At 39.3% G+C, this 26,677-nt stretch overlaps 2 protein-coding genes across 5 annotated transcripts in view; one reads left to right on the top strand and one right to left on the bottom strand.

The window, feature by feature from the left end:
• The window catches only part of LOC127453639 (CREB-regulated transcription coactivator 2-like), a 36,105-nt gene that overhangs the window by 4,638 nt on the left and 4,790 nt on the right, over nt 1-26,677 (top strand). For 2 of the 4 annotated variants that reach the window (XM_051720187.1, XM_051720185.1), the window contains exons 2-13: nt 6,789-6,890; nt 7,045-7,158; nt 7,807-7,868; nt 11,207-11,278; nt 13,447-13,547; nt 14,231-14,310; nt 14,875-14,924; nt 17,796-18,028; nt 24,322-24,740; nt 25,607-25,999; nt 26,241-26,321; nt 26,412-26,610. In XM_051720187.1, coding sequence (XP_051576147.1) covers nt 6,789-6,890; nt 7,045-7,158; nt 7,807-7,868; nt 11,207-11,278; nt 13,447-13,547; nt 14,231-14,310; nt 14,875-14,924; nt 17,796-18,028; nt 24,322-24,740; nt 25,607-25,999; nt 26,241-26,321; nt 26,412-26,610 — 1,906 coding nt within the window. Of the gene's footprint in view, nt 1-6,728; nt 6,891-7,044; nt 7,159-7,806; nt 7,869-11,206; nt 11,279-13,446; nt 13,548-14,230; nt 14,311-14,874; nt 14,925-17,795; nt 18,029-24,321; nt 24,741-25,606; nt 26,000-26,240; nt 26,322-26,411; nt 26,611-26,677 lie in introns of all 4 variants that reach the window. The other 2 variants (XM_051720184.1, XM_051720186.1) reach the window with 2 other exon arrangements.
• Nucleotides 21,012-22,123, bottom strand: LOC127453678 (secreted protein C-like). The gene is made up of 2 exons (XM_051720243.1): nt 21,665-22,123; nt 21,012-21,604 (listed from the first exon to the last, which is right to left on the bottom strand). Exons 1-2 carry the CDS (start codon nt 22,101-22,103, stop codon nt 21,465-21,467), a joined length of 579 nt encoding a protein of 192 aa, XP_051576203.1. The 5' UTR covers nt 22,104-22,123; the 3' UTR covers nt 21,012-21,464.

Genomic DNA, 26,677 nt, shown 5'->3' on the forward strand with positions numbered 1-26,677 from the left:
CTGATTTGACATTATATATCTCTGGGTGTAAATAAGGTGGTTCTGAAAAACTGCTTTTGTTTTGTTCCCAATCATATCAACTGTAACTGAGTTAAATTTTGTGATGAAACGACAAAGCAATCAAAAGTTATAGCATTACAAAAATAATTTATCATAGTGTCCAAAAACATCCCCAAACAAATAAAACATAATAATTGTACATAAGAACTAATTACACATGCAAACACAACAATGACTAAAGGTTTGTATAGCATGCAGACATGATTTTAGTAATGAGATTTCACAGAATGAGTTTCATTCTGTGTCATTTGAGTCATCATTGAGTCTGTGTCATGTATTTGGCGCCATCTCCTGGTGGTCATATGTAACATTGTGCTTCATGTGGATTATCTAATGATCTATAAATCTGATTATCTTGTGTGTGGACTCGTTTGAAAGATAATCACCTCCTCTAAGTAGTGGTATGTGATATTTTATGTTCAGTTTATATTTCGTGAAGTTAGAAGAGAAAACGCGGTATATAAGCAACATCAACATAATTGTCAAAGACATATACTTAGCTATTACTCACTATATTTTTCTGTGAGTAAAACAAATAGGCTGGTTGTATTCTACTCTTTGAGAGCTTTCCAACAACATATGACACATGCTATTTGATCAGTTTGATATTTTTACTGATTACAATAACATGTACAGTGCAATTTGTTTCTATAAATGATCAAAACGAAACACTTCTGATTTTTCTGCAAATTTCAAAGCACTTGTTCAGTTTTGGTCATAATGCTACATGCATTATAAAGTAGAGCTTCTAAGATTTCAAACGATACCTATTTTGTTGGTCAAGGCTGTAGTTATTAATATTTTGATAATTAATTTTTTTGTAGCTCAGTCGACAGCATTTGTGGCGTAATGTTGATTGTTGAATGTTGAAAATGAATTTTGACTCGTCCCTCCTTTTCTTTAAAAAAGCAAAAAGGTTACAACAGCTGGGTTTCCATCCACATATTTTAAAGCACATTTTGAGATATTATATAAAAACTGCTGGATAGAAACACCAAGATGCGAATAAAATGTGCACAAAAAAACTATACATTCGCTTGAGGTAGAGTTAGTGATGATTTTGTTCTTTTGAACACATGGGATGTAAATACTGCTTTATTTGCACATTGCTTTTGCGATTTTAGGTTTTTTCACATTAAATAAATTCACAATTTGGATGGAAACATAGCTGCTGAGGCATAATGGAAGTCAATGGGGTCAATCTGTAAACATTAAAATACTGTTTCAAAAGTATAGACACAAGACATAAACAATATGTGTGTTAACATGATTTTACTGTGATATAATCACTTACTAACCACATCTGTGTGAAGATATAGACAATTTTACACCTTCTTTGCTATGATGATGTAACACCATAAACCCTAAAACGACCATAAAACAGCAGTTTAATCAACTTTACAGCTCAAATAATACACAAGAATTAATATAAGTGCTTTTATAAAATTATAAGCGTCACATTTCTGCCTTTAAACCCTCCAAAAATTGACCCCATTGACTTCCATTGTAAGTGTCTCACTGGAACACAGATTTAAAGAAAAGGAGGGACGAGTCGAAGTTAAAGGGATTAGTTCACCCAAAAATGAAAATTCAGTCATTGTTTACTCACCCCTGTGTTGTAATAACCATATATGACTTTCTTTCTTTTTCTGAACACAAAATGTTGTGCTCAGTGATGTCATACAATGGCAGTTTATGGTGACCACCTCTTCAAGCTTCAAAAGAACACAAAAGTATAATTCAGAAGTCTAATAAATTATTCATGAGACTCATGATTGTTGTGAAAGCATACGATAAGATTTGATGAGAAACAAACTGAAATCTAATGTATTATTTAGTGAAAATGTTCACTGACCGTTGATCTCCTGTGTGTGTTCATGAGTCTTCACGCGAGCTTTAAGCTCTTTGCATGAGAGTAACAGTAGTTACACAGCATGAGCGAGATGGGGCGTTCAATCAAAAACTTGTTTGGTTTCACTTCAACAGGAACACCAGCGATATTAACAACAGAAAACACAACATAGCTGCACACAAAACAGAGAACAGAACTTACTAAACATGTCTGAAGAGTTTGTAGTCGAAGAATTGATTCATTTCTATGCCCAGCCTTATTTTTTTGAACTGGAGTCCTCAATCAAACAGAGAGATGTGGCTGAAGGTAGCTACAAGTACCGCTGCTCCCTATACCGTATTACAGAGTCTGCGTAGGGCACCAACTCCCTTTGGGGGCACCAGAAACTCCACCGGCTGTCGCACCTTATTCAAGGACCCGAAAGCAGTCACGGAACACAGACAGTCGCCTTATGCTCGCATGAACGCCCTATCTCGCGGCTGCTGCGTAACTACTGTTACTCTCATGCAAAGCTCGCGTGAAGACTCATGAACACACACAGGAGATCAATGGTCAGTGAACATTTTCACTAAATAATACTTTAGATTTCAGTTTGTGTCTCACCAAATCTTATCGTATACTTTCACAACAATCATGAGTCTCATGAATAATTTATTAGACTTCTGAATTATACTTTTGTGTTCTTTTGAAGCTTGAAGAGGTGGTCACCATAAACTGCCATTGTATGACATCACTGAGCACAACATTTTGTGTTCAGAAAAAGAAAGAAAGTCATATAGGGTTATAACAACACAGGGGTGAGTAAACAATGACTGAATTTTCATTTTTGGGTGAACTAATCCTTTAATTTTTGTGGTAATCAACATTATGCCACAAATGCTGTCGATTGAGCTGTTGTATTGAACACAGAATATTCCTTTAAGATCTCTCTCAGGCTAAATGTTTTGTGATCGGATCACTAAAACCACATCGGGAGATGGTCAAAAACAGTCGTTTTTATGAACAGAGGTGTAAATGCAAATCCGCCCTGATGCGTCTCGGACAGCAGCGAAGCCCCACCCACTCACCTGTCAGTCCAACACTGTGCTAAAACAAGAGTTTAAAATTGACTGTTTATCTGTGGCTTGAAAATAAAATAACAGTCCAGAAATTCTTCTCGATTGACATGCTAGTGTTTGAATTTCAAGTGTATCTGGTAAAGAGGTACTGTACATCAAACCGAACGAAACTGAAGTGAGCTGCACGAGAGATCGAGACTCTCTATCACGGACACACTCTCTTAATTAGTTTCAATGGTGATGCAATGTAGAGAGCAGTTTGAAGTGAAACGAGTTTCATATGAATCAGATTTATGATGCTTTTTCCATCTTTATTTTTGCTGTAGATGTCTGTGATGCATCAGACAGACAGCGAGCGGTTCGAGCAGCATGTATAATCATCACAGTCTGACGGTGCTGTGAGATGTTGTGTGATGTCACACTGACTCCAGCACAATGCTGTCACTGTCCACTTCTAACAAGCGTGTGGGCACACACACACACAATGCTTCTCCCTCAGTACAGTAGCGTGTATGAGGGTGAGAGGTCACGACCCTGAGTGCCACACATTGACGGGTCACAGCACCCGGATCTCTTTTACTCGCCATGTATAAATGATTATGCACCAAAAATGGCAAACATTAAAATCAAGTGATTAATATGGAGAAACTGACTAAATGGAAGCTCTTTCTTCAGGGGGGTATGATGAAAGCTTTTTGCATGGTCCGTGGGTTTTCTAAAACAGTAACATCAAACATAGGAAATTATGAATAATTATTAGTGTTACATATGAATAATCGAGATTACAGTTACAGCTGACACAATTTACTATTTGTGAAAGTGTCAATTACAGCTGTCCATGCAGGTCTTTTTATGTTGCGTCAAATTTTTAAATTTATTTTTCAATTTAACGTGTGCTTTTGCAGCGGTGGAGCATTGTAACCAATCACAGACAAGTCCACACTCGTTTCATTTGTATAATCTATTCAAAACTACTTTGGTTTTCATGCTTTTAAGAAGGCCAGTGTGAAGCTGACAGTTTAGGCATTCTCTATTCACTGATAAAAACAAATATAAAGTCATTCAGAAACAGATCTCGGCTTGTTTTGGATTTGTAACCAGCATAAAGAATAGTTCTGGGTATTGATACCGATTTCCCGATTCAGTTCCGATTCACAAGCTCTTGATTTAATATCGATTCATATGTGTATATTTCAGTTATAATGTCACTTTTGCTTATATATGAAATAAATCTCTGTCAGCTAATTCTGTAATTATACAGGGGACCTTCTAACTAGGCACAATATGAAAATATTAATTCGTTTTTCATCATTTTGGTCACATTGTATCTTTTTAAAAATTAAGAAATCATTGTATTTAATCAATAAATACGATATTATATTGCATACAGTATATTTTGATACATTTTTATTGTTTAATTGCATAATTTGTACTACTTACAGTAGGGATGGGACGATATATTGAATTTCGATATATACGTATATCGCAAACCAAAAAAATTATGAACCATATTGTGGCATAACTCGATATTTCGAAATTTGCAACATTGTTTTCTATCAATGTGATCATAAATAAAATGACCCGTCAAACATCATAATCTCTCTATCTCTTGATTTTAACACTACTGCTGGTTTACAGAGTTCACACGAGGTCCTTAAAGTGCTTGAATTTAGCTTTTAGAAATGTAAGTACTGGAACACCTGGAAAATCGCCTTGTTTTGATGAAAAGTGCTTGAGATTAAAGCGGATCGTTTCCTCCGTGTAATGTGTGTCCATCAAAGATGATGCGACTCCACTTTCATTGAATAATGTGTCTTAATATCCTTTCTGTTCTGTTCATTTTAATCTCACACAGCATGGATGCGCTAAAGAAACCGAGAGATTCTCGTTGATGTTCGCTGAACCGGAACACTGTGAGCCGCTCGTTAAACTCTTAAAGTGACAGTAGCCTTTTTAGCATTTCTTATACAAATGAATATATGTAATAACTCAATGTTATTACTTATAAATTATACACATTATTTCAAACAGTGACAGCTCATATATTTATTATGTATACAATTTCATGATATAATATCAATTAATAGAATGTATGATTTTTGTATTTTTAAAAAGTTAAATTTTGATTATAATAATGATGACAAACAAATTATTAAAATATAAATATACACTTTCACGTACTTTTTTCAGGACATGTTTTGTTCAGTTCTATTGATTGTTCTGCACCTGATCAGCATGAATGTAGATCACTGTCTTTTCTTATAGAGAAACTCTTATGATTTAAACTTTGAGCATTTATATTGTGTATTAAAGAACTTTATTTTGATGAGAAATTATAATGTGTATTTTGCTCAAACATGTGTTCAGAAAATAATTTTTTTCTGTAATACTTTGTCATTTAAGTGTTATAATATCAAATCGAACCAAATCGTGAGATAACCATATCATCCCATCCCTAATTTACAGGTATTTACATTGATTTGTTGAGCACGTGCTGAAAACGGTACTGTCTCTTTAAGAAAACAGGCATCTCTGTAAACAGTGTCTTTAAATGAGCGCATGTTAATGAGAGAGACTCGGATGACTTTATCTCATCTGTGCTATGCCTTAGAATTAATGAAGATTAGAATTAAATGTTTCTTTTGTTGTTTTTGATCAATAACTGACTGTAAAGAACAGAAAGAGTATTTAAAGAGACATTATTCGATGACTAATCGGTCGTGTGGATTTTGTCTTTGGACACAAATGGATCAACTTTACTGTCAACACGCTGTGAAAAGATCTCACCGATATACTACACAATCACTGCTGAGTGAAATCTCAACATTTACCAGCCAGTTGCCAAACTGATCAAAAAATTGATCCATGGCTTTTGAGAATCGATATCGAATCGACCAAATAAAAAAATAATAAAACAATAATAACAAATTAATCAAAAATATTTGTTTTGCCTACAGATAAAGAACATGACATGCAGTTATGCGTGTTATTTAAAAATAAATATGTATTTTTATGTAAATTGCATTAATTTAATTTCAATATCTAGGGAAATAATCAACATTTATGATTATTGTCATAATCGTGCAGCCCTAAATATTGCCATGAATTGCATAATTCCAACAAAATGCATAAATATTAACATGACAGTTTCATTCAGAAAACGTAGAGTTTGTTTGGACACAAACTTTTGGAGGTGATAAACCTGTTTATTTTGTTATTGTTTTTAGTTTCATTTTATTATTTGCATTTAGCATTGTTTTCCCCTGCCGTCTGTGACCCAATGAGAACCATTTCTGGGTCACAATCCACCAGTTCACACTGATGTAACGAGTGTGTCTGGAGCTGTCGGGTGAGACTCGACCGGCTGGTTTGTCTCAGATGTTGATTTGACAGTCTTCATGAACTCGTCTGCTCCTCTGCATTGATGTCTATTCAAATCATTATGAAAAATGTCTGATGATTGTTCACAGATGTTTGTGTACGTGTAGTTACACACCCAGTGAGTGATGTCACCTTTAGGTGTGGTTGAATGTCTACACATAAATGGCGTAGCTTCTCTCCGCGGGACACTAGAGGAGCATAAGAGGTGTGACGGCCTGTGTGCTCTGATGCATACTGCATATTTTGTCAGATGCAGGCCATTCAGTTACTCCAAGCATAAATAAAAGCACATACCATGCACTGTTTACATAGTAGACGTAGTAGCTGAGCAGTTCTTACGTTAAACAGATCTTTTCTCTATTGTTTGTATCTTTCAGTTGATGTGCGATCGATTGAACGCTGCAGGATTTCAACGTTCCTCTCATGTTGTTTTGCAGATTCAGGCACAGAAGGTCCGATTGGCCAGAACTCAGGGCCCGTATTACAGCGGATCTCTGCCCAACGTCAACCAGATCGGCAGGACAGCATCAGACCTGCAGGTGTGTGTTTGTGTTTAATCAGGCGTGTAATGTGTCTCTAGATGCGGCTGCATCAACAACAGCTCATTATGTGTGTGTTAGTATATGCCGTGGGGCTACTAGATTATTTTAACCTGGATCTAACACCCCTGTGTGTGTGTGTTTGCTCTCTCAGGGCTCGTTCCAGTCTCCTTTGGACTCCAGTCGCTCCACACGGCATCATGGTCTGGTGGAGAGAGTTCACAGAGACAGACGCTTCATCTCTCCCAGCAGGCCTTACAGGAGACAAGTATCCTTCCTGTCTGAAAACACTCCACCTGTGTCTGTCATGTTTAAGGGGCCTTCGCTGCAAAAACGCATTTTCTTACAGAGTATTTTTGTCTTTTCTTTTTTTGTCATTCTTAAAGCTGAAGTATGTCATTTCTGTGACACTAGCGCCACCGATCGGAATTGCAAAAATAAACAATGTTTTCAAAACAGCTTTCTGAACACACCCCTCATCTGCTGATAGTCAGATAGCCCCGCCCCCAACTCACACCATTGGTTGAGTAACATTGTTAGAGTGGGTCTAAGTGGGTCATTCAACAAACACAGGAGTTTTCAGAGACGCAGTGTTTACAGTTTTCCAGAAAATGAACCTAAAAATGGCTTACTAATAGTTGTCTCTGCATATTAAGCTGGGATAGAAGAAAGTATTTTAACAGTGAAAAATGTACATACTTCAGCTTTTTAACCCTAAAACAACCCTATTTTAACCCTAACCCTAAATAACCCTAACCCTATTTGAGAAGCAAAATACAGGGATACAAACTGTTTCACTCAGAAATACTGAACGTCACATTACGGGAGTCAAATGGTTACGTTCACATTGAGTTTAATATTATGCAGAATTACTGTCTGTGTAGATGCTGTTCACACCCTTGACCTCTGACCTCAGATAGACAGCACTCACAGCAGCTCTGTGTATCTGTCCCCACCCCCTGACCCCAGCTGGAGAAGGTAAAACACTCATTGGTTCTGACTCACATACAGTCGCTTGGAAACAGTTGCTTGCTGTTGTGTTTGTGTGTGTGATGGCATGAACAAACACAGATGTTGGCTGCACTAAAACAGCTCTCCCCCCTTCATCTGCTCTTCTCACTATTGACACAAGTCTCTTAGGAGACACTCTTCTTTATTTCACTCTGGGCTTTTCTTTTGTTCTGTTCTGGTCGTGACGCCCTGTGATTCATAACCTCTTCCTCTTGGACTAATCGTTGTGTTCTGAGCGATGAGCAGCTGGTGATTTCAACCAGAAGTCTGGAAATGTTCTGCTGTACAGACTGAAGATTATCAATCAGGAAACATTTGAAAGCTTATAGACTGAGATCAGCACTCTACTAAAGCACACAAACACACTGTAGAGCATTCATGTCTTTAAAGGGCGTTTACACATAAGAGAAAGCTCTGACAGAGGGTTTGGCAGATAGTAATATGTAGGATTAGTTTTGAGGCTGTGGAGAGGTTCGTGTCAGTTTCAAATCAAGCAGGAATTCAGTGAATTCTAATGGTTGCATACTTAAGAGAGTGTTGCATCAAAAGTTAACATTTCCTCAGCTTTAGTTCGCATGACAGAGCATCACTTCACACAAACCCTCGTGTTGTCCCTCTATATCCTTGCAACGTACCATCACCATTGAAATTAATGGATTCACAGTAAGGCTATCAAATTATAATTTGAATATTCGGGGGGCCTGGGTAGCTCAGCAAGTAAAGACACTGGCTATCACCCCTGGAGTCTTGAGTTTGAATCCAGGGCGTGCTGAGTGACTCCAGCCAGGTCTACTAAGCAACCAGATTGGCCCGGTTGCTAGGGAGGGTTGAGTCACATGGAGTAACATCCTCGTGGTCGCTATAATGTGGTTCTTGCTCTCGGTGGGGCGCGTGGTGAGTTGTGCGTGGATGCCGCGGAGAATAGCGTGAAGCTTCCACACACGCTACGTCTCCGTGGAAACGCACTAAACAAGTCACGTGATAAGATGTGCGGATTGACGGTCTCAGACGCGGAAGCAACTGAGATTCGTCCTCCGCCACCCGGATTGAGGCGAGTCACTACACCATCACGAGGACTTAGAGCGCATTGGGAATTGGGCATTCCAAATTGGGGAGGAAAAACAAATTATAATATTCGTCGAATATGGGATAAAAATGTGCATTAAAATTTTGGATGTGTGCCAGCATGGGACGTTCAGACCGATCGTATTCTTGGGCTAAACAGACACAGCACAACTAATAAAACAGAACGCGGGTGTCTCGAGATGCGTTTTAAAGGTTACATTTCCTTTTAATTTGACACAGTGTCTAATGTCCATTTCACACCTCAAGCATGAGCAGCACAATCAAGTATGAAATACTTATCAATCTCCCACTTCTGATAACCATTTTATAAGTTGTGATCATTAATAAAGGAAATATTCAACGTAGTAACATAGAAATGTATTTTTCTGTATAGAGCCGCTTCTGTGACACTGTTAAAACACTTCCAGTGTGAAAGCCTTCGCGAGTCTGCAGCTGTAGTTACGATTACGCTCTGCTCACATCTTGCTCAAACTTGCGATGTGAAAAGGGCGTAATAAAACGCAGCACTCCTGCAAAAAATGCTGAAAAAACGTCGAGACGCAGTGCAATGGTCAAAGACGTCCATCTAGCGTACATGTTTGGAGTGAACGGCACCTTGGGTAGAGGTCTTTGGCCGCTACCAATCTATACAAGCTGATTGGTTTATACTGATGCATTGCATTCTCTTGTGGACGAAAACTTGCCTTCCCGAAAACTTACCTCTGGATTCACAAACGCTGCATACTCCCCAGATGTATTAGTAAAACGTGTGTATTTTAGTGAATTCCAAACATTCGTAAATAGGGGGCGTGTGTACATTGATTCACAATTATCATAATCGACGGCCATCGAAACACCATATAAGGAAGGGACCAGACTCGCTAGTAAATGCTGTAAACATCTACATGGAACGGTAATGAAATAGTTTTTAGGAGTAAAGTGCATTCACATCGTAAAATTTAGATTTAGCAAACACAGTAGCGTCTCAAAGAAAATGAGCAATTTTATTTATGCGTTTTATATTTATATACTATATGATGTTTTTTTATGGGTTTAACAGCATTAGCATTGACCATATGTTATCAACTGAACGCGATTTATCGATGCCTATACTAAATTATGAAACCTGAATGATAGAGTTAATATCAAATGAAGAAACTGTCCAACCAGTCACGTTGGATGGAATTAATTTTGTCTGGAAAATCAAACACAAACTTTGTGTTCCTACGACCTTTTTATCCCATGCCAAGCACTTCTGCTGGAAAAACGATATAAAATGTACGAAGCAGCATTGGGAATAAACTGTACTTTAAAGAAATAAATGCAAGCATCAAAGAAACATTTTTAATTAAGTGTGATTATATTTATAAATATGTATACAGGGTGGCCCACAAAAAATGGGGCGACTATGTTTGACTGGTCATATCTTAAAAATGCATAAAGGTGTTTGCACGATTTTTGCCGTACTTCTACGACTTTTTGTAAACAACAAAATGACGTCACTGTAATGTCATCGTGAGCAACAACTTGCTACAAATAAATAAGTAAATCGTTTGGCCCCCCAAAAAAACGGGGCCACATGGCGAAAGAGAACGCCTAAGTTTGCTGCCGTTGAAGTCTTAGCTAAATGATTTATTTATTTATTTGTAGGAAGTTGTTGCTCACGATGACATCACAGTAACATCATTATGTTGTTTACAAAAAGCCATAGAAGTATGGGAAAAATCGTGCAAACACCTTTATGAATTTTTAAGATATGAGCGATTAAACAGAGTGACCCCGTTTTTTTGGGGCCACCCTGTATATATAATATACACGTTTTAAAAAGAAAACAAAAAGCCTCTTTTGAACTAATTTAAGTTATTAAGGTTAATTTCAATCATTCTATTATTAAAAAATGTTTCATTATTTAATTTCACTTCTATCAAAATGTTGTCATGTCAGTTTTCCTTAAAGAAAAAATGCAAATGTAGTTTTTCAGCCCTGTTGACAGCCCTAATTCACAGTGTTATTTGAAACTCTAGTATTCAGCCGCCCTGATTACCTGAAGGTGTGTTTGTTAGTTAGTCTTGTAGTGATTCACCAATAACAACTCAACTCTTCTACTTACGATCAGCTCTTCTCTTTGTTCTTTAAATCTTTCATTTGCTGCTATGGTTCTCTCGCAAACCTCTCCTGCACGTCTCTTTAGTTCTCTCGTGGTTCTGGAAATAACAAACGTTTTTCTGTCAATCATGAAGGAACTGGAACAGTAATTTTCCCACGGACAAGAGCCAGATATTCCATCAGCTGCCAACCACAGCGCTCAACAGGTGATCTCTCCATCTGTCTCTCTCCATCAGGGGTTCTGTTCAGAGTTGGGTTGAGAATTGAGAACCAGTTTTAAACAATATTGGAGCCGAATTATTTTTGTGATACTCAGCTCCGTTAACGGTTGTTGAATGACTCAGAAATATAGAACACAGTACTCAAATACTCTGACAGTGTTTCCTGCAGCATTATCGAATCTACAGCAACAGAAATCGTTTGATCTGAATGTGATGAGACAGATAACAGAACGACTGACTCACAGTGTTATAATTCATCTCAAAGGATTTCAGGTCTGGGCTTTGTGCAGGACAATCATGATCTTTCATGAATCATGACACAAAACAGATTTCCCAATTTGATTTGACTCCGATTCACTAGCTCTTGATTTGACTCGTTTCAAATCATTTTGGGTGTATTGCAGTTATAATGTCCATTTTGCTTACATAGGAAGCCAATTTGACGATTCTCAATTCCAGTTTCAAAACCACAACAAAACACTGCTAATTAATTTGAGGAAATTTTTTTTTAAGTTATCAAGTAATTATTCAAGATAAGTAAACATTACATTACATTAATTAAGAGCAAAGAAACTAATTACAAGCAATTGAACAAAGAAAAATAATAGGACAAAGATACAACTGAAGAAAACAATGTTTGAAGTTTTTAAAAGCAGGATCAAGTGTTCAAGTCGTGAAATGAACATAAAACTACTTCAATTACTACTCTTCATTGTATGATTATAATACATGTTATAATACTGTTTAAAGCGCCTTAAGATATCCAGCCAAGAGCAGTGAGTATTTTTCTAGTTATTTTTGTTTAACTCTTTAAGCTCTGAAGCTGTTTTTAAAGATTTCCTGTTTCAGTGGCATACCCAAAATTAAAGGCTTATAACTCAAAATAAATAAAAATAAACAAGGAGGATCAAGTGTTTGGTATCATTGTAAAGCAAACTTTTCACATTTTTAATGATATAGATTATGATACATTCTGAGACTCTCAGCCTAAGAAACTGCAGAAACATCACAAAAAATAAATAAAAATTGAGCCAAACGTTTACATTTGTTCTTATTTCTCTTATTTGACATTATATATCTCTGGGTGTAAATAAGTTGGCTCCGAAAAACTGCTTTTGTTTTGTTCCCAATCATGTCAATTGTATCTGAGTAAAATTTTGTGTTGATACGACAAAGCAATCAAAAGTTATAGCATTACAAATATAATTTATCATAATGTCCAAAAGCCTCTCCAAACAAATAAAACATAATAATTGTACATAAGAACTAATTACACATGCAAACACAACAATGACTAAAGGTTTGCATAGCATGCAGACATGATTTTAGTAATGAGATTTCACAGAATGAGTTTCATTCTGTGTCATTTGAGTCATCATTGAGTCTGTGTCATGTATTTGGCGCCATCTCCTGGTGGTCATATGTAACATTGTGCTTCATGTGGATTATCTAATGATCTATGCATCTGATTATCTTGTGTGTGGACTCTTTAGAAAGATAATCACCTCCTCTAAGTAATGTTATGTGATATTTTATGTTCCGTATATTTTTCTTGAGTTTGATGTTACCGATTACAATAATACGTACAGTGAAATTTATTTAAATAAATGATCAAAACGGAACACTTCTGATTTTTCTGCAAATTGTAAAGCACTTCAGTTTTGGTCATAATGCCTACATGCATTATAAAGTAGAGCTTCTAAGCTTTCAAATGAAATGTATTTGCGTTGAAGACCGTAGTTATTAATATTTTAACATGTATTTTTTTTTCTTGGCGGGCCCGTGGTTAATGGTTAATTAATATTAACAACATACTAGACAACAGGAGGTCTGTTAGGCTGCTTTTACACCTCAAGTCCAATATTTTGATTCAATATTTAGACATAAATGACTGTGTTTACAATAAAACCTCACCCAGACCAGTCACAGAATATTAAAGTGTATTTAACTGTTTAAAAAACTTCAAATGAAGTTCATGTGTAATCGGAAAATCACAGTTGGAAACACACAATTCTAGAATGTCTCTGAATGATGTAGCATTAAGATATTCACTGGAATTACAGGAAGAGTCAAACCTGTTAATAAAGACGGGTGACCATGTTTTTATGTATTTTCAAATGTTTAAGACATACTTTTTATCTCTCTTTCGACAGAACTAACTCAGATTCTGCGCTGCACACCAGTGTGATGAATTCAACCGCTGGAGACCCATTCAGATCGGGACACACACTCACTCCTCAGAACAGACGTGGGAGTCAGTGTCTCTACCTCACACACACACACACACACACGTTTGATGACTTTCCATTGACTTGTATTGTTTTTATACTAAACTAATAGTATATTTTTTTATCAGAATCAGAATGAGCTTTCATTGATGTTTTCAGCGATCTCATAATGGTTCACATACATTGTTCACAGGTTCCAAACATTTGTAACCGCTATAAGTTATCATACAAATCTTAAAATTTACCACAGAAATCAAGAAGATATTGTGCAATAATAAAATTGTCTGAGTCCCACAATAATACCTCTATTATAATAATATTCAACTGGGTTTAAAAGTAAGTTAGTGAAACAATGTTCATTCACAAAAAATATTTTAGTAAAAATATATGTAGGTAAATAATGCTTTTTATTACAGTATATTGTATTATTGCATATAAATAAATTATAAAATGCAATTCTGTGGAAAACATGTTTTAATTATTTTTAACTAGATTTTTACTTGTATTAAACACTTTAAATGTGGCTATTTAGTTAAATCGATGGTTCCTCCGAGGAAATAAAATCACTTTCAATCCATTTGAAGGCAAATACATAATTATCGAAATATACTGTATATTGAATGTTCAATGGGCTGAAAAATATTGAACTATAATTTTTGTAGCTATATCTGCCAGCCTTAGTTCTGATGAGATTGTGTTTCTCCCGCAGTGTTCTCATATCCCGTCCCGCCCATCGAGGAGAACAGCCCTGATGACAAACGACTCCTCAAACCCTGGGACTCCAGAAAGGTGTTTACAGATCCCATATGTTCTGCTGCTGCTTGATTTGTGTCTTTGTGTGTGTGTGTGTGTGTGTGTGTGTGTGTGTTAGAGCTTGCACAACTTCTACACTTTACGAGTCAAGTAGTCCGCGGGTCAGTGTTTATCTTATGTAAATGACAATACGCTGTGCAGCTTTAGCCATTTTTGCTGTTTCTGGCAAGTCAAGGATTATGTCAATAGAAGAGAGAATGTCTGCACAGCTGAGATAATGCGGCTGAGAAACAGAAGTGTGCAGATTGTCACTCTGATATTTCTCAGACCGTTTGCAGCGACTGGGCACGCTTTTACCATGCTCATCCCAAAGTGCTCCGGGTTCACTTTATTCTCACATCTGCATCAAGTTTATTTGGGCATTATGTAAATCTAATGACACTCAACAACACTGGGATGCAGTTTGTGAACACGAGGAATCCTCCTCCTGTTGTTGTTGTTGTTGTTGTGTAGCAAAAGTGTGACTAGTCAGTACAACTCCTAGTGTGTGTGTGTTGAGTTACTGTGTGTGTGTTTATTCATGTCTCATGTTCTCTTTAGTTTCCGCTGCTCTCTTCACGACCAAAGTCCTGTGAGGTGCCCGGAATCACGTGAGTTCAACCGACCAAGCACCCATTTCCTCACCATCAATCATTCACTCGTCTCTTTCTCCATGTGTTTGCCACTATATGCTCTGATAAACTGTGTGTGTGCTTCAGTAATGAGATGACTGTTATTTATTACTCTGACTAACCTCAGCACTCATCCATAGTCAGACATAACAACACGCGCACACACACACACACACACAGTTGGATGTTGTGGCTAATTGGCATGTAGTATTTCTTGTCCAGAGGGTTGTTTACTGAGTCAGTGACATCAGTTTCTCTCTCTCTCTCTCTGTTGTTTTACTTTGTGTCTCTTCACTGTGAAAGTCAGACCACACGGTGACTGAATTATTCCAGTGAATTTCAATGTAAAATTGTAATAATGCAGCTATGACCTATTCACACTGGGGATGAAAGTGTGTTGTTTTTCTTCAGTTGTTAGAAATATGCTATTGGGTCACTACATATGCAGGGTTCCCACGTGTCCTGGAAAACCTGGAATTTTGTAATGCAGTTTTCCATTCATGGAAAATTATAAAAATACCTAAATGTCCTGGAAAATATTTTAATTAGGGATGCACCGATGTATATGCCAATTATTGACCAAATTAAATTCATCAGCAAATTGTTTTGCTGCATGAAATGCAAGAAAACGCTAATATGATGGTTCATTTATAATTAATTATCAACACACTTTTTTTTTCACCCAATTTGGAATGCCCAATTCTCAATGCGCTCTAAGTCCTCGTGGTGGCGTAGTGACTCGCCTCAGTCCAGGTGGTGGAGGACGAATCCCAGTTGCCTCCGCATCTGAGACCGTCAACCCACACATCTTATCACGTGGCTTGTTGAGCGCGTTGCCACGGAGACATAGACGTGTGGAGGCTTCACGCTATTCTCCGCGGCATCCACGCACAACTCACCACGCACCCCATGGGCAAGTAGGGCAGAGCCCCATCTAAATAATTATCCACTTATTTTTAAGTCATAAAGTAGCTGAAAGCTCCGTTACACAGTGATTGATATAAATATACGAGCATGTGGTGCAGAGATTCTGCTGCCCTCCTGAACTCCACAGCGCCCCTCAGTTTATCCAGTGGAAATCTGTGGTCAGATATGGTACTGCAACGAGCCCTCATTGAGACCCATTGAGATAAATCTGCCCATAAACATAGTGCCAAACCAAAGGTAACTTTAGTATTAGTGTGTGCCAGCAGTGTGACAGATTGTGGCGAGCGCTATCGATAAACGTGTGTATAACAGCGTATCGTTTCTATTGCAAATTCGAGACTAATTGACCATCAAACAACTTGGTCCTGACAAGCCGGACATAAAAAATAGTTTATCAATTGAAAGATAAGGGTAGGTGATAAGATATTGTATGTTTTGTATGATGATAAATTGTATGTCAGAAAGCCTTGGCTCTTGAAACTTTCTGTATTAAATTTCCTGTGATTTAAAACTTTATTTTCACTATAAATCATTTCGTATTTCAGTACTGTGGAAACGTGTAAATGTCATATAGATAGTTCTGTTTCTCTCCCTCTTCTCCCTGGGGTTCTTCAACAACACTTAACACTATAAAATAACATTTGATTTAGATTTTGAACATTTTAAGATGAAGCGTTCTTATTTAGAATATTAGAATCAACATTATGTTCTAAGAGTGCCACCTTGTGGTGGAATAATGCAAGGACACCACGTATTGTGTTAGCGCGTTTGTGTTTGAATAATGAGTTGAACGAGTAGAATAATAAAAAAAAAGCTAGATCTGCCCCACTTATATCCGTCACAAGCCACCACTGGTGTTAACTATAAAAACATTTGAGTTGTTAACTTAAGACAGTGATGATAGTCAGACCACAGATTTGTGACCACAGGATGTAAAATCATTTTTAATAATGCAACAGTTGGGAGTTTGCTTATACCACGGTTACAATATGTAGGACCCAATGATTTCCGCAAATCGGAAAACATGGATGGGAATAACGGAATCCAGTTATAAAAATGGCTGTAGCTACAAAACGCGGAATGTCACGGAATGGAAAATTAATGTTTGAATGCACAAATAATCAAATTAAAATCGTGAAATTTCCTAGTGTGGTTATTAAACCGCAAAGGCTGTGATTAAATAAAATAAATAAATAAATCTGCAGGTGCTGAATAGACACCATTTTGGTAATAAAATGTCATTAAACTGTTAAATTCGGAATTCAGAAAAAATAACCATCTAATAACAACAATATACATCATGACCTCTCATGTGTTTTTGCTTAAATATTACACTGGTTGAGCTCATAAAATGTCCTGGAAAATTGTACCTTAAAATGAGTGGGAACCCTGATATGTTACATTTTATTGACAGGTTTTATGATGTGTTTAAGTAAATTAAGAAATCAACATTATCAAATGGGTTGCATTTTGCACTAAAGTGTCATTCGTTTTTTGGCATGGAAAAATTAAGCTTAATGTTTTCCGAGCCTAAAGATTTTTTTTTTGTTCTTAGTGCTTTGGTTCATGTATCTGGAACTGGTGTTTTTTACATAGATGTGGTGCTCCAACTGTTGATATCGCTAGTCATTATGTACAAAAAAAAAACATATAAAAGCCACAGCGACATCAACAAGTAATCAGAGCAAACAGAAGTGAAATTAAAATCAATTGCTGACAATATGGGAATATGTTTAATTAAAGCAATAAGCCACTGTATTCGGTTCTCTTGGTGTGAATAGGCCTCAACACTCTTTTTTTTCTTCTTTGTTTCTCTCTATAATCTCACACTGTCTGTTTCTTCTTTTCTGTTTAAATATCTCACAAGAGTTTTGCTGTGCAGTATGTGATCTGTTCCTCCTGCTTGTATGTTTGTGTTTGTAGTGTATTTCCCTCTCCTGACCAGCAGGGCGGCGCTCCTCACGGCTCAACAGTGTTGAATACAGGCGGCTCGCTGCCGGATCTGACCAGTCTGCACTTTCCATCTCCGCTGCCTACCCCGCTGGACCCTGACGAGCCGGGATACCCCCCTCTCAGCGGGGGCAACAGCACGGGGAACCTCACCTCCACCCTCATCCAGCTGGGCATCAACACATCCAGCACCTTCCACTCACCAGGTGTGTATGTATGTGTGTCAGATTGCTGCCATCTGCAGGAAAACAACAGATGACTTGTAATGCCAACAGTGATCAAAAGATGACTGTAGAGCTTCACTTATTGATGCCCTGGTTCTCTGTGTATGTGTGTGTGTGTGTGTGTGTGTGTGTTCAGCATTGTGAGTGTGTTATAGTCTCAACCCTTAATTTCTGGGAGTGTATGTTTAGCATTGTGGCTGATTTATTGTATTTTTTTAAATGTAAAAAAAATAATCTTTGTGTTATAGTCTCACCAGTTTGTTTGTGTGTGTGTAATAGAGGTATGCAGCAAAGCCATTATCTGTATCTGTTTATATGACAAAATTATCTGTCTCAGTATTCGGACAGAACAGGATGTGGGCGGGACTTAACCCAAAAATTCATAAAAACTAAATGAAACGTCCATTTTAAAATGTTTCTCTTACATTTATAGTTTCTATAAATAAAACATGCCTTATATGCCTTTTCATAATAGTAGCCTAATAATAACAATAATAATTATTATTATTGATATCATTATGTATTAGTTAAATTTATATAGCACCTTTCCAGAGCTCAAGAACACTTAACATTCTCAAATTTAAGGGGGCCTGGGTATCTCAGTGATTAAAGACGCTGACTGTCACCCCTGGAGTTCCTCGTTTCCAGGGTAACCTCCTCGTGGTCGTGATTAGTGGTTCTCGCTCTCAATGGGGCGTGTGGTGAGTTGTGCGTGGATCGTGGAGAGTAGCATGAGCCTCCACATGCTGTGAGTCTCCGCGGTGTCATGCACAACGAGTCACGTGATAAGATGCGCGGATTGACGGTCTCAGAAGCGGAGGCAACTGAGATTTGTCCTCCACCACCCGGATTGAGCTGAGTAACCGCGCCACCACGAGGACCTACTAAGTAGTGGGAATTGGGCATTCCAAATTGGAAGAAAAGGGGATAAAAAAAAGAAATATATATATATATATATATTTATTTATTTATTTTTTTAATTTAATTTAATTTTATTTTTTTTATTTTTTTTGCAGAGACAGCAATTAGTGGGCTATTTGTAGTTTCCCTTCCCAGAAAAGTCTAAACACAAATCAAACCATTGCTCTGTTTGTTTGAGCATCCCGACACAGCAATGTTTACTCTACCAATGGTGTGAGTTTGGGACGGGGATATCTGTTTGTCCAACCAACGCTAAATGGGGGATTGTTCAGGAAATGATTACGTAAGATATTCCATTTGGTGACCCTATAGTGGCAGAACAATTACAAACTTCAGATTTTAGTGAAAAAAAAAAAGATATTCATGTGGGGATGTGATGAAAACATTGTATTGTCTCATATATTTAGTCAGGCTCTAAAAGAACAACAAAAAATTCTAAAATGTTCCCATGTGTCCACATGCTTACAGTGACTCATGCGAAATCAGGAGTTTCATTCTGTGCAAAGATGTTAAAAAAATCCTAAAAAACATAATAAATTCTTGTAGGTGCAGTGCTAAGTTTCATAACATTACACTCTCACCCACACTCAAAATTCCATGTGTGTACATGCAGGCTCTAAGCACAACAAGATGCCGCCTTTCAACTACCTGATAAGAATGCAGGAAAATATCTTTGGAATCAGACAGAAACATGCCACCTGTTAAATTTCTCTTTTCCTGTGTGCTTCAAGACTTTCACTGTCAAGTCCAGGTTAAGTCTTAAATTTGTTAGGTAACATTTTTCTATTTACTGCAGGTTGTATAAACTTGTTGCAGGACAATTAACCATTTAATGCATCCCTTGGGTCTTTAGTGACCTGGGACCTCATTCCACCCCATGTACCTCATCAATGAGTTATGCCCACACGCCACCACGAGGACCTACTAAGTAGTGGGAATTGGGCATTCCAAATTGGGAGAAAAGGGGATAATAAAAAAATAATTGAAAAAAAAAAAAAAACATTCTCAAATTTAGCACAGTTTAAAGAAGAAAAAAGACGGAGCATGTTTCAGTTTCTTCAGTTTACATGAGCAGGAATATTCCGAATAGATGAATACTCTATGGAGTATTTAAAACTTTATGGAGCATTTGAAGTCTTAACCAGATCATTTCCTTAATCACTGATGTGGATATAAATATGGTCAACTTTAAGAGATGGATAGATGAGCTCCAACCTGAAATCATGACTTCAGGAATACATGGGAATCATTACGTGTGAATCGACTGATACATTAACATACACATTTCAAAAAGTGGAAAGTGTATATGATGTTGTATATTAATGTTACACATGACAAGCTCCAGACACGCACAATTAACGAAGACCGCAAACAGAGTCGAGGCCGTGCTCATCTGATTTGAAATCACACCATGCGCATTTTCATTCATAAGGTTTACACTTTAGAAATATTGGCTTTACAGATTCATAAATTCGTTGTAATTTTGGATATGTTTATTTAAAATGTCGCTTTATCATTGTGCTTCTTGTATAATCAGTCAAAGGAAAAAAAATTATATTATTCGGATTTAAGCTTTATTCATTTTGAAGTCATTATTCGTGCCTTTCCGAATAAGTTATTCGGCTTCGGGCACATCCCTATTGTGTTTGTTTGTGAGTGTGTGTGTGTAAGTGTGTTTGTGTGTGAGAGTGTGTGTGTGTGTGTGTGTGTTTTGCACTGAGGATGTTTTAGAGTCTCACCCTGTAATTTCTGTCTTTTTTTTCTGCATTGTGGCTGATTTATGGATTGTATTTGTCACGTATTCCCTGTGTTTTTGCTTAGACTTTTATTTTGAAATTCTTGTTTAGTTCCCCGTTCCTGTTTCCTGTTAATTTTGTAGTCCTTTGTAGTTTCTTTTCATGATTCGTTTTCCCCTGATTGTTTTCCCCAGGTGTTCCTCGTTTCCTTGTTTGCCCATTTGTATATAAGCCCTTGTTTCCCCTGGTTTCTTTGTCAGTCTTCACGTGTTGTCACATTCTGTGCCTGGTTTCCCGTGTTTTGTTTTGTTTTATTCTGAGTACTTTGTTTATCTTTTTGTTTACCATTAAAAGCTGCATTTAGATCTTCATTCCTCGCCTGCCTCCTCACAGAAATTCTAACCAAGGAATGGATCTAGCGGCTGTCAGAATTCTACTCCTTCAACAAGGGGACCGTCCAGTTGAGGATCATGTCCGTGAGTTTTTAGAGCTGGCAAATGAAGTGCACTATCCAGACCGCTCTCTGGTGGTTTTCTTCCGGTGCACTGAGGGAACTGATGCCTTCGGCTGATCCTCACTGGACGCTCGGCGAATATGTGGAGAAGGCTCTGGAACTTTGCGGTTCCCATTATAAAGTGGATTATGGCGGGAACCCCGGGCCAAAACCTTCGTCTTCGGCTCCCTTCTCGAAGCCTTCCACGGCTCCTGTCTCCAAGTTGTATGATCTGCCACTGATGTCGGTGCATAGGTCCATGAAGACCCTACCTCAAAAATTGTCTGCGCCCACGCCTGCCACGGCCAACGTGCCAGCGCCAATGCCTACCACGGCCAACGAGCCAATGCCCACGCCTGCCACGGCCAACGAGCCAACGCCCACGCCTGCCACGGCCAACGCCCACGCCTGCCACGGCCAACGAGCCTACACCCACGCCTGCCACGGCCAACGTGCCAGCGCCAACACCTACCACGGCCAACGAGCCTACACCCACGCCTGCCACAGCCAACGAGCTAGAAGTCTCGTCCGTCCCAGAGCCTGCATTGCCAGCCTCGTCCGTCCCAGAGCCTGCATTGCCAGCCTCGTCCGTCCCAGAGCCTGCATTGCCAGCCTCGTCCGTCCCAGAGCCAGCATTGCCAGCCTCGTCCGTCCCAGAGCCAGCATTGCCAGCCTCGTGCGTCCCAGAGCCAGCGTTGTCAACTTCGGCCATCCGGAGGAGAAGGAGAAGAAAAGTTTCTGTTCCCAAGTCTCTTCCCGTGTACACGACCACGGAGGTCGTTCCCGAGTCTCCGCCCATGCCCACGACCACAGAGGTCATTCCTGAGTCTCTGCCCATGTTCACGACCACAGAGGTCGTTATGCCCACGACTACAGAGGTCATTCCCGAGTCTCCGCTCATGCTCATGACCACAGAGGTCGTTTCCCACTTTCTGCCCATGTTCTCGACCACGGAGGTCGTTCCCAAGTCTCATCCCATGAACATGACCATGGAGGTCGTTTCTGAGTCTCTGCCCATGCCCACGACCACGGAGGTCATTCTTGAGTCTCTTCCCATGTTCGCGACCACGGAGGTAATTTCCCATTCATCCAGGACTCTTTGTCTTGAGCCTGCCACGGCTCCGCCTTCCACGGGTTTGCCCCTCGAGCCTGCCACGGCTCCTCCTTCCACGGCTTCGCCCCTCGAGCCTGCCACGGCTCCTCCTTCCACGGCTTCGCCCCTCGAGCCTGCCACGGCTCCTCCTTCCACGGCTCCGGCTCCACCCACTCCCCCAGAGACTATTCCTCCTGCGGCTCCGCCCGCTCCCCCAGAGACTATTCTTCCTGCGGCTCCGCCCACTCCCCCAGAGACTATTCTTCCTCCGGTCTCCTGGCCGTCAGCCTGATCTGCTCTGGTCTCCTGGCCATCCGTCAGATCTGCTCTGGTCTCCTTGGTCTCCTGGCCATCCGCCTGATCTGCTCTGGTCTCCCTGGTCTCCTGGCCGTCCGCCTGATCTGCTCTGGTCTCCTTGGTCTCCTGGCCGTCCGCCTGATCTGCTCTGGTCTACTTTGTCCTCCGAGCCTGCCGCGTCACCCTGGCTCTCCATCCCTCTGGCTCCGCCTTGGTTCCAAGCCTCCCTGACTTTGCCTTGTTCCTCTGCTTCCCACACCCCATGGACAATTTGGTTTTTTGTTTTGTTTTTGGAGCATCGGGAATCCGCTCCTTAAAAGGGGGGCTCTGTCATGTATCTTTTTGTTTACCATTAAAAGCTGCATTTAGATCCTCATTCCTCGCCTCCTCACAGTATTTGATAGATCAAAACATTTCTCTGTATTTTTTTTGGTCTTTCCCATTCATTTTCAATGGTTGGTAAATTTTGACCACAAATACCAAACGTTTCGCTTTGTTTTACGACCACTTAGACTTATCGAATCAAGCCCAATTTATTTTCGTATGTTCAGATGGCAAATGGAAGAAAAGTCACCAAGTCTTTTACTGCTCAGATAAAGGAAACCATTTTTATTAAATGAGGAAAATTTATTTTGGTCAAAAATGATGGGCAAAGAAAGTGGTTTATTCCAGGGTTTTTGCAGAAAACGACATTCTGAAACATCATATAAACTACAACGGCAATTTCCTTACGCCGTTTAAGGAATTAAGAGAAAGCGGTTTAACACACCTATGTTTCTCCTGGAGGAAGCTGCTTATGTGACCATGTAAACACATATGCAACGTTCTAACAGGTTTTTGAGGAGTGCGCATGTGCGTGGAACAGACCTAATAACAAATGTCATAGGATAGAGCCCAACAACAAATCAACAAAACATTTCTGGGAGTGGGAAAAGCACATACACTATAAACTATACCCATTTATAAACACCATTGTAAAATATCGACGGTCCCTCACGTTCGCGTAAATGTTCTAGTACACCGGGGGAATCCACTGCAGGTCGTGATAGAAAGGTCAGGCAACAAACACAGCAACATCTCTGGAATATCTTGAAATAAAGCAAAGCAACAGAGAATAAATTGGAAGTATTCCTCGGATCCCATGTTTGTTATTTACACAAGCGTCGTGGGGAAATTACGTTGCTGTACAGAAAGCTGCTTACTGACTGAGCCGTATGTATATGGGAGTAAAGAGTACACTGCTTATACAGTGCATGTAAATGGGAACGCTGCTTTCTTGCAATAACCCGCTTTCTAGTGTGCATGTAAACATAGTCATTAACGTGTCTTACATGGAAACAGTGGGAGGGACTTTATTCAGAATTAGCAGCTTGTTTCTCCTTCTGAGACTGATGTGAGCTCACCACACAGGAAGTGGCCTTCTCTCCTCTCTGCCGACAGTAGCAAACAGCCTGTTTCATTCTTAAGTTTTGAGAGAGGCCAGAAAATGATCATGAAAAATTATTTTGTTTAGCTGAGCTCCACATACCAGCATAATTCACATTGTTGCTCGTTTGTGCAGGCCAAGTTGCTGCACTCTGAATAGATGTTGTTGATGTGTAAATGTGGGCGGTCATTTGTTAACGTGGTTATCACAACCATAGTTGTTTTTGCAGTTAAGTTTCAATAAATGCTCTTTCTGGCCTTTAATTTCTCCCGTCAGCATGTGATGTTCTGTGGTTTGTTTTTTCTGCAGGTCTCTTACCATCTCATCAGGGCACTCTGAGTAACCCCTCCCTCCAGTCGTCACTCAGCAACCCCAACATCCAATCATCTCTCAGCAGTCACTCATTCCCCAACTCTCTGAGCTCCGCCTCCCTGCACTCGTCTCTCAGCAACCCCTCCATCCAGTCCTCGTTAAGCTCCTCCCCCTCTCTGAGGTCATCGCTCAGCAACCAATCGTTGCACTCCTCCCTCAGCAGCCAGTCCCTCCAATCAGCATCCAGTAATGCCTGTTACAGCAGCTCGGGCTCGTTTTCTGTGCAGCCGCAGGTCAGTATGTCCCCTCGCAGACGAGCGCAGCTGTCTCCTGTCAGTCTGACCCCAGACACGCGCAGACATCACCCCAAACAGTTCTCGCCCACCATCTCCTCCACTCTCACCTCCATCACACAGGTAAACACACACAAACGTTTGTTTCACTGTATTAGTCTGAATATCTCATAGATGCTGTGGTCATTATACAGAGGAAGGGATGTTTGCTGTATCATAACCCTAAACCTCATATAAACTTAAGAATATTAGTTAGATATTAAATAATAAATCTATTGATTCATATCAGTAGTTAATAGCAAAACATGTTGGCGATTTCTAAGCATTTTTAACTAGTGAGGCAAGGCAAGATTATTTTATAGCACATTTCATAACTAAGTATATTTCTTTGACATTTATGTTGGTGTTGTTTATATGCCACGTTTTGGCTTATAACTTCACAAAAATAAATAGAACATAAAATATCACATACTGTTACTTAGAGGAGATGATTATCTTTCAAACGAGCCCACACACAAGGTAATCAGATGCATAGATCATTAGATAATCCACATGAAGCACAATGGTACATATGACCTCCAGGAGATGGCACCAAATACATGACACAGACTCAATGATGACTCAAATGACACAGAATGAAACTCATTCTGTGAAATCTCATTACTAAAATCATGTCTGCATGCTATGCAAACCTTTAGTCATTGTTGTGTTTGCATGTGTAATTAGTTCTTATGTATAATTATTATGTTTTATTTGTTTGGAGAGGCTTTTGGACACTTGGAGACATTTTTGGACACTATAATAAATTATTTTTGTAATGCTATAACTTTTGATTGCTTTGTCGTGTCAACACAAAATTTTACTCAGATACAGTTGACATGATTGGGAACAAAACAAAAGCAATTTTTCTCTATAGGGTTTAGATAACACTGGTATAATACAGTTATTACACATTTACCCATATGTCTCTCTGTCTGTTTCTCTGTTAGGGTGTGGCTCTAGACACCAGTCAGTTACAGGTGGATCAGAGGTTGTCTCAGTATTCTTTCAGTCAGCCGCAGCAGATTCAGAAAGGTCTTGCTCCTGCGCAGACAGGCAGCCACACGCACATGCCCCAGCCCTCATCACAGACTGCACAGCTGCACTTGCAGAACATGCAGAACTTTCAGATGCAGCTGAAATGGCCAAGCCAGAACCAGAACCTCATGAGCTATGGGCCTGCAGATGCGGAGCAGAACAAGCAGCCGCAGGACATGCAGGTGCAGACGGGCGGCCCGACAGAGCAGCAGTCAGCGCAGACTCAACCCGATACGCAGAACCAGTCCCTCCCTCCCCACCAGCAGATCAGTCCATCTTTTAGCAGTGAACTTGACTTTTATAACGTGAGTGATTCAGATGAAGAGTTTTGACTAGACATATGCAGGTATTCAATAACACGGTATACCGTGATAAATAACATGCATGGTTATGTTATCGTAAACAAAAAGCACTTTTGCTACAAATAAAGTAAATCTGAAATTAATCTAATGAGAAACATGGTATTAATGTAGCACATGTCAAGAAAATAATGGTAATACTATGGTGTAAATCATTAAATATGATTATTTCTGTGCTGTCAATCAGGACGCCCTGTTTCTCAACTCCCTGTTGAATGACCCGTACCTGAATCTGCAGTTAACTGGCCGACACAACCAGAACCAACAGGTTACACATGCACACACACACACACACACTGATGTCACACTGTCATAGATGTTCAGTGCTGTTATTCAGTCTTGTGTTTGTTGTGTTTAGATGAGTCTGGACTCTCAGGTGGAGGGTTTGAATGATGATGGGGGTTCTGATAACACAGTAAAAGGTCACAGCGGTTCCTATCACTGCCAGCAGGGGACGTTAGAGCTGCTGGACTCCACAGATCAACAGCTGCTCACTCAGAATCAGTGTTCGAGTTACAGCGATGGGCGACACACTGTACCCAATGTAATACTCACAGGTGAGCGGGTGCTGATTAGCTGATGCAGGTGGGTGGGAGCATAAACGTCTATTTAGATCATATGACT

This window comes from Myxocyprinus asiaticus, chromosome 16 (assembly GCF_019703515.2).
Source record: "Myxocyprinus asiaticus isolate MX2 ecotype Aquarium Trade chromosome 16, UBuf_Myxa_2, whole genome shotgun sequence".
Classification (NCBI taxonomy): Eukaryota; Metazoa; Chordata; class Actinopteri; order Cypriniformes; family Catostomidae; genus Myxocyprinus; species Myxocyprinus asiaticus.